The 14,817-nt window shown below is 45.2% G+C and overlaps 1 protein-coding gene across 4 annotated transcripts in view; it reads right to left on the reverse strand.

Moving 5' to 3' along the window:
* LOC135206812 (terminal uridylyltransferase 7-like) overlaps window positions 1-14,817 on the reverse strand; it is a 294,251-nt gene that overhangs the window by 198,040 nt on the left and 81,394 nt on the right. For all 4 annotated transcript variants that reach the window (XM_064238310.1, XM_064238303.1, XM_064238320.1 and 1 more), the window contains exons 3-5: window positions 6,794-6,870; window positions 6,277-6,649; window positions 5,970-6,086 (exon numbers count right to left, since the gene is read on the reverse strand). In XM_064238310.1, coding sequence (XP_064094380.1) covers window positions 5,970-6,086; window positions 6,277-6,649; window positions 6,794-6,870 — 567 coding nt within the window. The remainder of the gene's footprint in view (window positions 1-5,969; window positions 6,087-6,276; window positions 6,650-6,793; window positions 6,871-14,817) is intronic.

Consider the following 14,817-nt stretch of genomic DNA (forward strand, 5'->3'; position numbering starts at 1 on the left):
TTGTGTGAGACTTCTCGAGGTTTACGAGCAATCCGAGAGATCTGGTCAATTGAAGAGCTATCTCCAAGTCCTCCAAGCACTTTTGTCTTGTCTGCGCTCTTATAAAGCCAATCGTCTAGGTAAAGAGATATCCCCACCCCCTTCAGATGTAGCCATCTTGCTACGTTTCTCATCAACGCTGTAAACACCTGAGGAGCCGTCGAGAGGCCGAAACACAAAGCCCTGAACTGATAAATCCTTCCCTGCACCATGAATCGAAGATATTTTCTTCGACGAATGATGCAGGGGGACGTGGAAAGTATGCATCTGCAGGTCGAGGGAGACCATCCAATCTCCTGGACGGAGAGCAGAGAGAACCGAGTTGGAGTTCTCCATGGAGAACTTTGTCTTCTCCACGAAGCGATTCAATGCACTCACGTCCAGGACAGGCCTCCACACCCCCCCCGAGGCTTTCGGCACCCAAAAATAGGCGATTGTAAAACCTTGGGAGTGCGGATCCTGTACTACCTCGATGGCCTCCTTCTCCAACATTTGCTGCACCAGCCCAAGAAGGATCTCTCTCTTTACAGGGTCTTTGTATCTCGCTGACAGCTCCCTCGGAGTCGTCGTCAATGGAGGTCTGTTCTTGAAGGGGATGAGGTATCCTTTCCTCAGCACTTGCAGGGACCAAGAATCTGCTTTCATTGAAGCCCATGCTTCCGAGAATCCCAGAAGTCTGGCCCCTACTGGTGATTGGAGGACTGGAATCTCATTTTGCGTTCTTCTTTGGAACTCTAATGGAAGATCTTCCTCTTTTCCTCTCCTCCTCTCTTCCTTGGGGCTCGGCTAAAAGCTCTACCTCGAAAGAGCTGTTGGGCAGGTCTTGGCTCCCTCTTCGAGGACAGAAGCAGCTGGCCTAGGCTTCTTAGCAGAATGTACCAGCAAATCCTGTGTTGCCTTCTCAGTAAGCGTATGGGAAATGTCCTTTACCAACTGAGAAGGAAACAGCTGTTTAGACAGAGGGGCGTATAAAAGAGAAGCCCTCTGTACTGGAGAGACTGCTTTGTGTAAGAAATGAACCAAAGACAGCCCACTCTTCTTTAATACTCCTGTCCCGAACAAGGATGCCACTTCAGCCGATCCGCCGTCCTGCACTGCCTGTCCATGCATGCCAAAACACTATGCAAGACTTCTGGTTCCAAAAACTGAGGGTCTTGAGTCTTGTTGGCCAAAGCCCCAAGGGGACCAATTAGGAAGTTTAAAAAACTTCCAACATGGAATATTCCCTGAGGAGATGGTCCATTTCAGACATTGTCCAGCTTGTTTTGGCCGATGGAAAGTGCATGCCTCCTTGCCGAATCCACCAAGGTCGAGAAGTCCGCTTCAGCAGATGAGGGAAGAGAAAGTCCCATAGATTCTCCTGTGCTATACCAAATCCCTCTCTTCCCTGATAGCCTGGAAGGGGGACAGGTAAACACAGTCTTCCCCGCCTCCTCCTTGGTTTTTAAGCCAATTTCCGACCGACTGCAAAAGCCCTCTTCATTGAAATGGTCGGCGGTTGCATCTTCAAGAAAGAGGAAGACTTCGCAGCCTTCGTACTCGAAAATAAAGACCGAGGAGAAGGAGGGGCAGCAGGACTCAGAGACTCTCCAAATTCTTTTAAACAAGAGGGCTGCTAATATCTTATAAGCAGAAAGACCTGCCCCCCTTGTTTTCTCAGAGATCCGAAACATCCTCTAATTCCGGTTGATTTTATTCGGGAAGAGTGTGCGACCGGAGGACTCCCCTCTCGGGAATGCACAGGGCTTGCAGCAACACCGGCTGCAACCTGACAAGGGCTACGGTCGCTTGTGCGACATCTTGAGTCCCTGCCAGGAGAAGGCCGATGTTGTCCTTTTACCCTAAGGACCTCCTGACAAGGACGACGGTCGCCTGTGCGACAACTTTCGTCCCTACCAGGAGAAGTCCTTAAATGTCGTTCGCTTTTTTTCATGATCAATTCCCTCCCGACAGGGGCTACGATCACCTGTGCGACACCTAGATACCCTGTCAGGGGAAAATTGATCTTGAGAAAAATCCCAAAGAGGAGCCTCCAAGTCCGCTTCAAACTCCGATAACTCATCCAAATTGTATTCTGGATTGTACAAATCCTTGCGCCTGCTTTCAGGCGCTCTAGACGCTTTACGTCTTGTTTTCAGCCGCTTCAGGCTTTTCAGGCGCCTTGAGCCTCATTCGGACGCTTTCATGGCTCTTTCAGGCGCCTTTGCGCCTCGTTTCAGCCTCAGGCTCTTTAGGCGCTTTGCTTCTTCTTTCAGGCGCCTCAGGCTCCCTAGGCGCTTTGCTTTTCCTTTGAGGCGTTCTAGGCTCTCCAGGCGCTCTATGTTTCATATCAGGCGCTCTAGGCTCTCCAGGAGTTAAATATTTCCTTTTAGCCACTTCAGGCTCATTTCCTTTACTTGAGGAGCTTTACGCCTCATTTCAGGCGCTCCAGACTCTTTTCGCCTCGCCAAAAGAGTTCCAGGATCTTCAGTTACTTTGCGCCTCCCTTCAGGCGCTTCAGGCTCTTTGCGCTTCATTTCAGGAGTTCGTCCGATTTCGGGAGTTCCAATTTTACTCCTCGATTCGGACATCTCATGTGCTTTCTTTCTAGTAGGAAGTTCCCTATATACATCTTGTCGCCTTGACGGCGTTTTGCGCTTGACAGTAGCCTGACGTCTGGCTGGCGCCAGGCTTCTGGCAGGCGCCTCGTCCGAGCTCTCAGATAGTTTTATAGGACGGGATCTTTTGATAGGGAGAAATCTATCCTTCCTTCTAGGCGGATCAGATTTAAGAACTCCTACTAGGGAAGATATCTTTTCTGCATATCCTCTAACATCTTCGTAGCTACGTCTCTCTTTCCAACCTCCGATGCAGGAGAGAGCTTCTGAATATACATTCTTCTTCCTCTTTTCCGGAGGATATTCTTCCGGAAATTCTTCAGGGCTTGAGTCGAATGAAGGAGACTTCCAAGTTCTCTTCGAAGGTCTCGACAATCTATCTGAACTCCATCCTTTTCTAGATGAGGAATCAGACGAAGAAAAACACTGTTTCAGGACGTCTTTCCAACGACTATCCTTGGCAGCCCGGGACGTAACTACAGGATCTGCCGAGGGGACGCTGACCGGTGGGGATTCTCTGAAACCTCCCTGCAGCTTTCGACATTCCTTCTCCACTGGTCTTGGGAGCTTGAAAGAGGTCTAGGCCTGGAGCGAGACAGAGCCGATCAGACGCACCCTACCACTTCACTGGGAACACTTTCACTGCACGACCTTCCAGTTCTTTAATTTTTGTTCCATATGTTTAAGTGAAGCTTTCAGACTCGCAATTTCAGATGTTGAGCTTGCCGAGTCCGATAATCGGGAAGGTAAAGCTGTATGGGAGGAAACAATAGGGTTATCAATAGGCAATGGTCCGCTAACTGGCTCGTTAGAGACCGACCTACTTACACTCTTGGAAGAGGCTTTTCTAGCCCTATCTCTCTCCAACTTTCTTAGGTAGGAATTAAGCAACTTCCATTCCTCCTCATTCAAATTCTTGCACTCATCACATGTATTCAATTGAGAGCATACATTCCCTCTACAATTTTTACAAGTGGTGTGAGGATCCACCGAAGCTTTCGGCAGTCTCACAAAACAATTCTCATTCACACACACTGAACGAAATCGACACGTCAGACATTATGAGAAATTCCAAAGCCAAATCCAAAAAACAGTCCACAATAGCGTATGCCAAACCAAAGATCCAATACGTCACCAAATAGCAGTCCAAAAGATCAACGGCGTAATGAAATTCGAAATTCAAGTCAGGAGGAACTAGCAACGATGTTACTAGTACCGCGACAGAGAAAAATCTGGCTTAAAACGGTAACAGTTCCTATTCCTGCCACCCAGCGGCAGGCGGCGGGATCACCTGACCTACCTGTAGTGTGTGCCGCGAAATTTGAATTTCTGTCAGGGACGACGGAGTCTATAGCTAAGTATATATCTGACAGGGAAGTTGAATGTATGAAAACTGGAAACAATATGAAGCATTATAACTTGCCAACACATGAAAATCACATCCCTCTCTGGGGGTTGTAGTTTCCAAAATGGGTAAGCCTGTTCACAGGCCCTCATGAACATAGAAAATTCTTAATGATGAATGCACATTCACACTCTTCAGTCAGTAGACCTGCTCTGCACTTAGGCTGTCACTACAGGGACTGAGAAGAGGTTGTCATAACTAAAGTGAAGTCTGCTATCTACTCAAGAGAAGCTCCAACTGTTGAGAGACCCTACCGCAAAATTAGTGCTCCTTGGCAGTTGAGGACTCCCAAAGCAGCCAGACATCACATGCACAGTTCTGCCATTAAAGTTTGTTCTCAGTAAAATGTCGAAAACTCTGGTTATCCGAATGTCCCTGGTGATTCCTCACTGGCCACACCAAATGGTATTCTGTTTTGCTATCTATTCTTGTTGAAACACCCAAAGACAATCCTCTATTGGCCCCTTCTTCTCCGTCAGCCTCATATACTAAAGTGCCACCAGTCTGTGCAACTTAAACAATCATGGTTAGAGGTTCTACATAGAAGAACTGAAACAAAAGATTCCTCAGCCAAGGCCACATCTTTTCAAGATACTGTATTCCAAGTCCAACATACCTGGAATGGCCAATGCAGCTGGGGCAGGAGCACAGATCTGTGTGTATGCTCTTACCTGGGTAGATCATCACACAGTCACAGGTTGTTACTTCATGGGTAAGCCCCACTCTGAGTGAGCCAGAAAAGAACAAGCAACAGAGGAAAGGCAGTCCAGCAGAAACACACCAAAATGGTTCAGGAGTGTAAACAACAGAGTATTCAGCCGAGAAGGATACCACTAAACACCTTTTAGCATACCAATGCTTCCTGCCAAAGAATCTTCCATGGCAAAGGAGACCAACCACCACAGCCCTTGAAGGGAAAGCTAGGGCAGCAGGTCCTACACCAGAAGAAAGAAGAAAACTGGTGGGAAACGACATACAATGAGGTGAACAACAAGCAACTACACACCTCACTTCCTACACACCTTCATTGCTCACAAACACTTTTCCATTGGGCAAAATCCAACTTCAAAAGACTCACACAGCAAAATGGGGCTTCATCAAGTCAATTGTAAAATGTGCAGCAACATCTTACCACAACCACAGCCAAAGGGGGAAAATGCTTGATAACAACAGGAAAGGAATGGAATATAGACCTTAGAATACAAAAAATTTGAAAGGTGTAACAGGAGGAAAACCCTCACACTTCCATTATGAAACAACTGTTAGGAGAGGGTGGAAAGTAAGATGGAAGAGAATATGAATGGAGGTAGTACAGTAAAAGGAATAAAAGGGGCTGTGGCTAAGGGCTGAAGGGACACTTGATAGAATCTCAAGTAATACCTAAGAGTGCACTAAGTGAGGTTCACTAACAGCACTACTTCTCTATAGGGTGGATTACAGTAGATGCCTGGTAGTTATCCCACATTTAAACCCACTACCACCAATTAACCATTTTGTTACCAAGCTCCACTGACCATTTCCAGCTTGTGCAAAGGAATAATACCACATATAAAGCAATGGTTTGTATTTCAACAGGATAAAATCGGCATTAATTTCTAATTAGTACTCTAATAAGCCAGTTCTAACATCTGTAAATCAAACAATCATTTGCAACCAGAGAGAGAGAGAGAGAGAGAGAGAGAGAGAGAGAGAGAGAGAGAGAGAGAGAGAGAGAGAGAGAGAGAGAGAGAGAGAGATTGTTTAACAATAGCACCAGTCAATCCACTAGACTCTTCTAGGGGCCACCTGAAGGATTTGTTCTTAAATGAGATTTGAAAACATAGCAACATAAACTTCAAGAAGTTAAGCAACCAAGTGGCAAGAGACCAAAGGGATTGCATGAAGAGTAAAACAATAAAAGAAGAGCTGTGCGAGATTAAAAATCTTACCTCTTTCAACTTTCTGTGCCTATTATCCATTATATGTTTTCTACACACTGCTAATGAGTCACAATGGTAATCACATAACCGGCAAAAATATTTGGCTTTTGGAAACTTCAGGGACTTCTGTAGACAAAAAAATATAAAAAGAAAATAAATGTGATGAAAAACTGTTACCACCTAAACATTAAAACATGCTGTAACAGAACAGTAACAATACGTATTCCAGTTTTTATCAAACTTTCAACTCCAAAAGGGGCAATTCAACATTAAATAAGGTGTTTCACTTGCACATTAGTTGCAAAATTTATTTTACCTTTTTGAGGGGATATAAAAACTGCTCTTCAAGTTCTGCTAACACTTCTGGACTAGGAGGATAATCTGGAGTTTCTGTATCTGGTGCCCCACCACTATGACCAACCATGGACGTATTCATGTGTCTTGGACCATTTGCACGTAATTCTTTGTGATCCTTGGACATATCCCGTATGTGATGATGGTTCCGTGGGCTATTGCTGTAACCACGATCATAACTGCCAACTCTGTGATTACCAGGACTCCCATAGCTGTCATGTCGTTGTCTAATTTCATGATATCTATGAGGCGGAGTCCTATTCTGATCATACAGCCTTGGGTGGTTTCTATTAGGACTTCCATAACAGTCTCCTCTATGATTACCATCATGATATCTGCCATAATTTTAGAAACAAACCCAGAAGATTTATAAAACAAAAAAGAATGCATTTTCTCATTATCCTAATATAAGAAAAACAGTACATATTACTAAAAAATAAATAACACTGATCTGTACATACATACAACTAGTACCATACCTGTGATTATCCCAACGGTGTAGTCTGGTTGAGGGACTTCCAGAACGATCCAAATGATGATTATTCACAGGTTGGTCCTGTCAAAAAAAACAGTAAAACCAACAGTGAGTTCACAGCTATAAAAACGTACATATATGAAAGGCCAACAGCCAAAGTGGGCAGATTACTATTACAGAGTTCTGTTACTTACTGTGCTTCAACAGTCAACATTTGGCTGTCCCAAAATGCTTCCCTAGATGTTCACTCTTAAAAGTCACTTTGACAACTACAAAAGTACAATGTGGACACAAGCATATTTTTTTACCAAACTTCCATAATTAGTTAACTAAAAATTTTGATACAGTAACCTCTCAATTAATGTGCTTAATTAATGTGTTTTCGATTTACCACGAGCTAGAAAATATTTAAAAATGTTTAAAGAACATACAAATTCAGATTTAACGCGTACTGGCGTCTGAGTATTGTTTTCAAATCACCTGCACATCAGCGCTGCAGACGACGGCCGTCGCCATAAAGATATAGCACAGTATGTATTTATTAGTAAAGCAAAAAATTTTTTTATTAATAAAGCAAAAGATTTTCTTTATTTATTTATAATAAAGCAAAAAAAAAAAAAAAATTGACACGAAACGAGAATTTGCTTCGTTCCGACATTGGCAGCTGATGACTATGTATAATTACAAACAACGAATAATTGGCATCTTTTCTATCTATCTTTTAAAAATAGCAATTTGTCCAAAATTGCATTTTTCCTAACTATACAAACCTGAGGTCCTTTTACAATAGGAAGGTAACTAGCGGCAGCTGGATGGTCGTAAGCTTTCGAACAAGGGAGTTCGGTAGTTAACTGCTTGTCCAAACTCACTTCTTGGTGGGAGGAAGTCTTTTGTGAACAGACTGGTGTTCGCCAAACCTTGGAAGCCTCCCTGGTCGTAAGAGCGAGGGAGGGATCCAAGCCTCTGTCCAATTGATCGGGGTGTGCACCGCAGGATCAATGGTCAGACCTCTGGAACAAGTACTAAGAGAGAGGCAAGCGTATCTCTTCGTACCAGCAAGCAAGAACTTGTTCCTGTTTGCTAGAGACAACATAAAGTTATGGATTTGTCTCTTGTTGGAATCCACTTCCCCCCCCCCCCCCCCCCCCCCCTTGTTAGGGGAAGTGGTGGATATTCGCTCCCATCCCTAGTGAAAGGGATAGGATGGGGCTCTGTCGAGTAGCTCACCTGCATCTCGTCCTTATCCAGCAAGGTGACGACCGTATCCTTCTACCCACAGGTAGAGGGGGAGAAAAAGATGCGAAGAGGAGCCAGTCACACCCTCATTCACTCATATATTCTTACAGTCACACCAGGACTCGATGCTGTTCAGCCTGCGAGGGTCTGGGTTAGCTACACAACGTGTTGAGCAGCCAACATGGGTCCCAAGGACAACGATCCAAGGACCTGTGGGCAATATCCCTAAGGTAGAAGGAGGTGCATGTGGTCTGGTTGTACCAGACCCCTGCCTTCAGTACCTGTTCCACGGAGAAGTTCTTGCGGAACGCGAGTGAATGTACTTCTCTTAGGTCATCCTGGTGCTGACGAAGAGGCTTCAACACTCAGCCTGGGGTGTCAAGTTTCTTCAGATAGCGCCGTCGCGCCCTCACAGGACAAAGCAGCATCTCCTCCGCATCGAAGGCGGTGAAGTCCATTAGGGAGGGGATTGTGAAGGACTCTAACCGATCGTCAGGGACCGAAGGGTTCTGAGTCTTCGCTATGAAGTTCGGCACGAAATCGAGTGTCACGGATCCCCATCCCTTGGATGCTTGACTTCACAGGAATAGTCATGCAGTTACCTCAGAGGAAAAGAAGGGAATAGTCACATGACCTATCCCTCTTCTCGACTTCAGTGCCATACTGGTCTATCCGTCTGCAGCGAAGTGCCTCGCATTCTCCTATCCCCATGCAGTGAAGTTCTTCTTCTCGGTAGTGAATAGGACACCGACACTCCATGGTGGGTGTCGAAGGTAAGGGTACTGGGACAAGCCATTAGGACGAAGAAAAGATTGATCTGGTACAACTGAACTAAGTCCACAGTGAAGTTCGTAACTGACTCGGGCGCTCTGACAGCTGCCGACTGACTGCGTTAGGTAGGAGCCAAATTGTCCAAGCATCCGAGCAAGTCACGTGACCTTCGCCCTAAAAGGGTTATGCCGAGAGACTAAACAAATCGTATTTGTTTGTCACCGATGCCAGCCGGTGAGGTGATGATTCTCTTAAGGCATGTGCCCAACAGGCGAAAGTCAATTGCCTTCTAGAGACCGAGGTCCCTGATGGCAAGACATCTCATAGTATAGTTGAATCTCAGCTAAGGAGAAACAACACTGTGCCGTTGAAGACGAAGGTGGACAGAGAATGCAACCTACGTCTTCATAGCCGAATCGAGAGAAGGATTCTCAAGATTCTGAAACTGTGCTTACAAATGACTGAAAACGCTAACCGCTATTCCATTGCTGTCTGGTGAGGAGTCGTAGTTGCAATGAAAGCGGAGCGCTTTTCAGTAATGAAAACACAGGGAAGTACTGCCTGTAGAACTGCTTCTCATGGGCTGAACATTTGGAAGTAGAGCTATCAGGTCGGGGAGTAGGCGATGTCTTCTGATACATCTGTTAATTCGGGGGTGAACAATGAACAATTGCACACCTACAAATACAAGATATTTGAAGACAAACTCAGATGTCTGCAAAAATCATTCGCATTATCGCAGTGCGATGCAGCGGTAGACTAGTTCAGACTTCTGTTACCGTGCGGTAAACAGAAAGATGAAAGAGTCCAAGAGATATCTCTGTTGAAAATTCTCGCAATGTCGAAGGCGATGAAATCGAGCGTCACAGCAGTAGATGGTCATTCATGTATGCGAGAATCCCCGTTAATCAGAGACCTAAGTCCGTGATTGTTGGGCAGAGATACGGTTCGGTAGTCAATCAAAGCAGGGGAGAGAGACATAACCGACCGTGCACCTCGGAGAGCCCGCTGATACTGAGCTGCTGTCAGGCAGTTCAATACCCAGTAGCTCTCGCTGACTCGTCATCCTGAGTTACCAGGTAATCCATTCCACGAAGGAATGCATTCGGCTAGAACCATCAAGCATAAAAAAAATATGCTCGAGCAATTATATCTAAACGAAACGGATTTCGGTAAATACAAAAGCTGATTTGGTGTTGTCGTGACAATACCAAGTATCTAAAATCGAAACTGGTAACTCCTGGGAGGTTGCAGGCAGCCCCGAGTTGCAGTTCAATTAAGATAATATTCGTCTCGGTCACAATCCGTAGAGTTAACTACGGTATGCGCCTACAACCCGGACAATTCAACTGCTTAACAGAATCATGTCGCGAGGGTAATATACGTAGTATATTTGTAGGTTTCTGTACAACAACCTCCACCCTAAATTCTTTTCCTCTCGAGGAATGAGAATAAGGATTGGAGATCGACCGCCTTCATTCTCTAGTCTAGAGAGTGAAGGAGAAGTCTTCCCCGAAGGAAAGCTTCAATGGTGGTAACACAATACCGAAGACGATAGTTCAAGCCAAACTGGATGTCCCCGTCCGTTCTTCTCTATCCCAGGGTTGGCCGCCTACTGTGAGATATTCTTCCTTCAGCAGCAGTGCTTCTTCCGAGCGTTAGAAATTCCAGGAATTCGAGCATTCGGCGAGATTCCCGATAATCGTAGTAACAATTATCCAGGATTCTCGTCTAGCCCGCTCTGGACCATGGTTTCGCCCAAGTGTTTGCAGATCGTAAAAAAACCAGAACACTCAGAGAGTGCTAGAAATTCAGAAGAATTCTAAGCGCTCGGCGAAACTCCCACCGAATTCATCAGACGATCATCGGTTGGTGGTCCTCTCGATTCCCGTAGAAATTGAGGATGGGGCAGGATCCTTCCTAAATGACGGGGACTTAGGTCCGGTAGGACCCGAAGGTCCCCCCCAGGAACGCAGTCCCCAACGTGGAATCCTACAGAGAACGCTCTGCAGGATCCCGCCCCTTTCCCTCATAGCCATAAGGAGAGGGAATGGGGGAGGAATTGGATACTCGCTCGCCTTCCCACCAGAACTAGCAGTTGGAGAAGCAAGTACGAGCAGCCATCACCTAGCGGCGATGGCCTCTCAGAGTCTGGGAAAACGTTATCATCAGGAGAAAACGTTTTCCCGAGGATGGTTACGAACTCATACTGTAGGTTAAGCGTCTGCCGCCACCGTGAACGTTGTCTGGGTGGGGCTGATCAAGCACCTGACAGGAGAGAGCCGATACCGTCCTCCGATGCGTCCCAGTCCTTGTCGAGGCCGAAACCTCTCAAGAGGACCGAAGAGGGAGCACGCCCTGTTCTCTTGAATGCGTGGTCCAGACGGACCGTCACGTGAACAGCGGTGATGGTCCCTCCAAGTCTGGGAAGCGTCATTCGTCCTCGCCAGGCCCCCACCCTCACGGTCACTCCTGCTTGCCTCGTTCCTCCCAGTGTAGTCTAAGGAGGTTGAAGGGATAAGTGAGGGAGACCTGATGCTCCTACCCTTCCTACTAGCATGCTAGTAGGGCTGGGAGGACTGCAGGCGATCGCCAACCAACAGTGACGATCAAGCTGCAGGTCTGGACCAGCGGCTTCTTGTGGAGAAAAGCTGGACCAAGGAACGGAGCGTCGGTCTTGTGTCAGGGGAGCTGTTATGAGAGCTCCTCCCCTGCCTACCAGCAGAACCGGTAGGCTGGGAGGACTGTAGGCGATCATCAACCGCAGTAATGGTCAAGTTGCTGGTCTTGACCAGCGGTTGGCGATCATCAACCACGGTGATGGTTGAGTTGCAGGTCTGGACCAGCGGTTTTCCTGCCTTCAGGAGATCACTGGCAATCGAGCCACAGGCCTAGTCGTGCGGTTTTCCTAGGGAGAGCGGCTAGACCGAGAGCAGCGGCGACGGTCCCGACGGCGATCTCCCCGAGGTCATTGTGCTGACGAATCAGCACAATGATTGCTTTTGTGTTGGGTATGGAAGAACAAAATCTTTTACATTTAGAATTAAAGCCATTGGTGAAAAGGTCTATTTCAGGAGAGAAATTCATATCTGTGCAAATCAAATTGAATAGATTATCGTCAAGAGTGGCTTCTGGATGTATGGAACCGAAGTCTCTCGATAGGGAATCAGCCATCACATTGCTTTTCCCTTTAATCCATTTAGTTTGAATGTCTATGTTGTATTTTCCTTTGATGTTTAGTAACACTTTGATGGCCTCCTGGGCCGATTTGTTCCTAATGCTACCATGTTTTTTTACCCAACAGTTTGTTACTTGTGAATCTATGTGAATTAGTACTACTTTGTTTCTTAGTTTGTCTCTGAAGTGTTTTATACAGTAAATGCATGCAAGTAGTTCTCTAATGTTAATGTGCAGAGTATTCTCATTTTGTAGCCATGTATTATTAGTTGAAAGTATGCCATGTTCTCCTACTAATGCTCCACCTCAGCCAAAGTTGGATGCATCTGTGAATAGTTCTAGATCTACTTGATTATTAGGAATGTTTATTTCACTATACATGTTAGTCTGTTTCACCATTCTTCTAGAAAGGATTTGAAAGAAGGAGGAATGATTCTATAATCCTTTAGCAAAATATCTGTGGAAATCTGTCGCAAAGGAATTTTAAGATGGGTATCTGACCATAAAAGGAGTAAGTAAGGAACAGAAGTTAAGTGATCCTATCAATCTTTGATATAATTTGAGGTCAGATCTGTTCAAGTTGGATACTGTATTGGCAAGCCTGATACATTTATCAATGTTTTTTCTGCATTGGTCTCATTGTTTTGTTCTCCAAGTTATAATGAACTCCAGGAACTCTATCTTTTGCACTGGATGAATAACAGACTTTTTAATAGAATATTTACCAACCCAGCTCCGTGAGGACTTCAATGACTATTTGGATGTGAGCCTCGCATTTGTGAAAGTCCGCTGCCAATATGAGGTATATCATCCTAAGTAGGGTTAAAGATGAGTATATTATATTTCTTCCTAATGTATTTAACTACTGTGAACATTAGTTTGGAAAAGATGTAGGGAGCTGTCTTTAACCCGAAGGGAACAACCGTCCATTTGAATTTACGCTTTCCTAATTTGAACGTTAAGAATCTTTGAGCACTTGAATGAAGAGGGACATGCCAATAAGAGACTCCTTTAAATCAAGTCTACATGCCCAGTTGTTTAAATGCAAATAAGGGAATATAGTTTTAGGTTTCAGCATAGAGAAAGAAGGTTTCTTGATCATAGTATTAAGGCATTTCATATCGAAGATTAGGCGAATGCTCCCATCGGGTTTAAGCTTGTAAAATATGGTGGTTTAGTAGTAAGAAAGAATTTCTGTTAATTTGTTCTATTACCCCTAGGTCTAGTAATCTGTTACATTCCTCTCTCTAGTATTATTCTCTTGCTAGAAGAATAATATCTATCAACCCCTAATCTTGTTTCAAAGTTCCGTTTTGAGCCTTTAATTTTTAGTTGGTTGGGAGTCTCACACCCTTACTGATCAAGTTGCATGCAAAGAAGAATTTGGGAGTTTTTGCCAATTTTTTAATTTATTTGTCAATGCCCTACCTATCCCACTTACTGGAGGGGCGTGAGAGGTTTCCTTGGAGCTAGAGGGTTCTGTAAGGAAATATGTTATTGTTATAATACAATTAAGTTTGTTCATACTTACCTGGCGAGATATATATAGCTGTATTCTCCGAAGTCGACAGAATTTCAAAAACTCGCGGCACACGCAGTGGGCGGCCAGGTGGTAGTACCCCATTCCCGCCGCTGGGAGGCGGATATCAGGAACCATTCCCATTTTCTATTCATATTTTATCAGTGCCACTGTATCCTGAGGGGAGGTGGGTGGGCACTTAATTATATATATCTGCCAGGGTAAGTATGAACAAACTTAACTTGTATTATAACAATAACATTTTGTTCATGAGACTTACTTGGCAGATATATATAGCTGAATCCCACCTTCGGATGGTGGGAAGAGACAGAATAGGGATTTGTAGGAAACTTAAATTAAGTAGATGATATACACCTTGGTTCCTCACCTGTTAGCAAAGTAGACTCTGTGATTACTGTCACTACAGCCTGCTTGTGCTTAATCAGAGTTGCCAGCCAGGTGGAGACCTGTAGTGCTGGTGCGCTCTGAATGCTCTGTCAACGGGGACGTGACCTCAATGTGACAAGAGCATAGAGCCATACAAATGAGGGCAACGAAGCAACTGACCACCACCTGACCAACTAACAAAGACCCCCTGAACACTAAGCTAAAAGATGGGAGGTCTTCACCAATGCCTCACCACAACCAAAAAACACTTCAACTAAAAAACTAACCTAAACCTAACTAAGGGATAGGGAGAGAGCTACCTTCAGCCCCCAAGACTGTGTCTGCAGAAACGTATGGCCACAGAGACAACAGTCTCTCGTATATCGTTCTCACATCTCTCAAGTAGTGTGAGGCGAATACTGAATTGCTCCTCCAAAATGGTGGCGTCAAGGATGTCCTTGATCGACATGTTCCTTTGGAAGGCAAGCGAGGTTGCAACAGCTCTGACCTCGTGAGCTTTCACTCGCAAGAGGCTCAATCGATCTGTGATGGAAGACGAATGAGCCTCTTTAATGACGTCCCTCAGAAAGAACGCCAAAGCGTTCTTGGATAACGGTATATCGGGTCGTTTAACCAAACACCAGAGATTATCTGAGGGACCTCGTACTTCTTTAGTCTTGTGGACATAAAAACTTTAGAGCCCTGACAGGGCACAGGACTCTCTCAGGTTTCTTGGCCCCACAAGGCTTGTCATAACCCTTGATTTCAAAGCTCCTTGGCCAAGGGTTTCGACGGGTTTTCATTCTTTGCTAAGAAAGTGGACTCAAAGAGCAGACAGCATTGTCCCCTTTGAAGCCCACTCTCTTACAAATGGCCTGAATTTCGCTAACTCTCTTCGCCGTCGCCAGAGCAGTTAGGAAAAGAGCCTTCTTAGTCAA

The sequence above is a fragment of the Macrobrachium nipponense genome, chromosome 11 (assembly GCF_015104395.2).
Source record: "Macrobrachium nipponense isolate FS-2020 chromosome 11, ASM1510439v2, whole genome shotgun sequence".
Lineage (NCBI taxonomy): Eukaryota > Metazoa > Arthropoda > Malacostraca > Decapoda > Palaemonidae > Macrobrachium > Macrobrachium nipponense.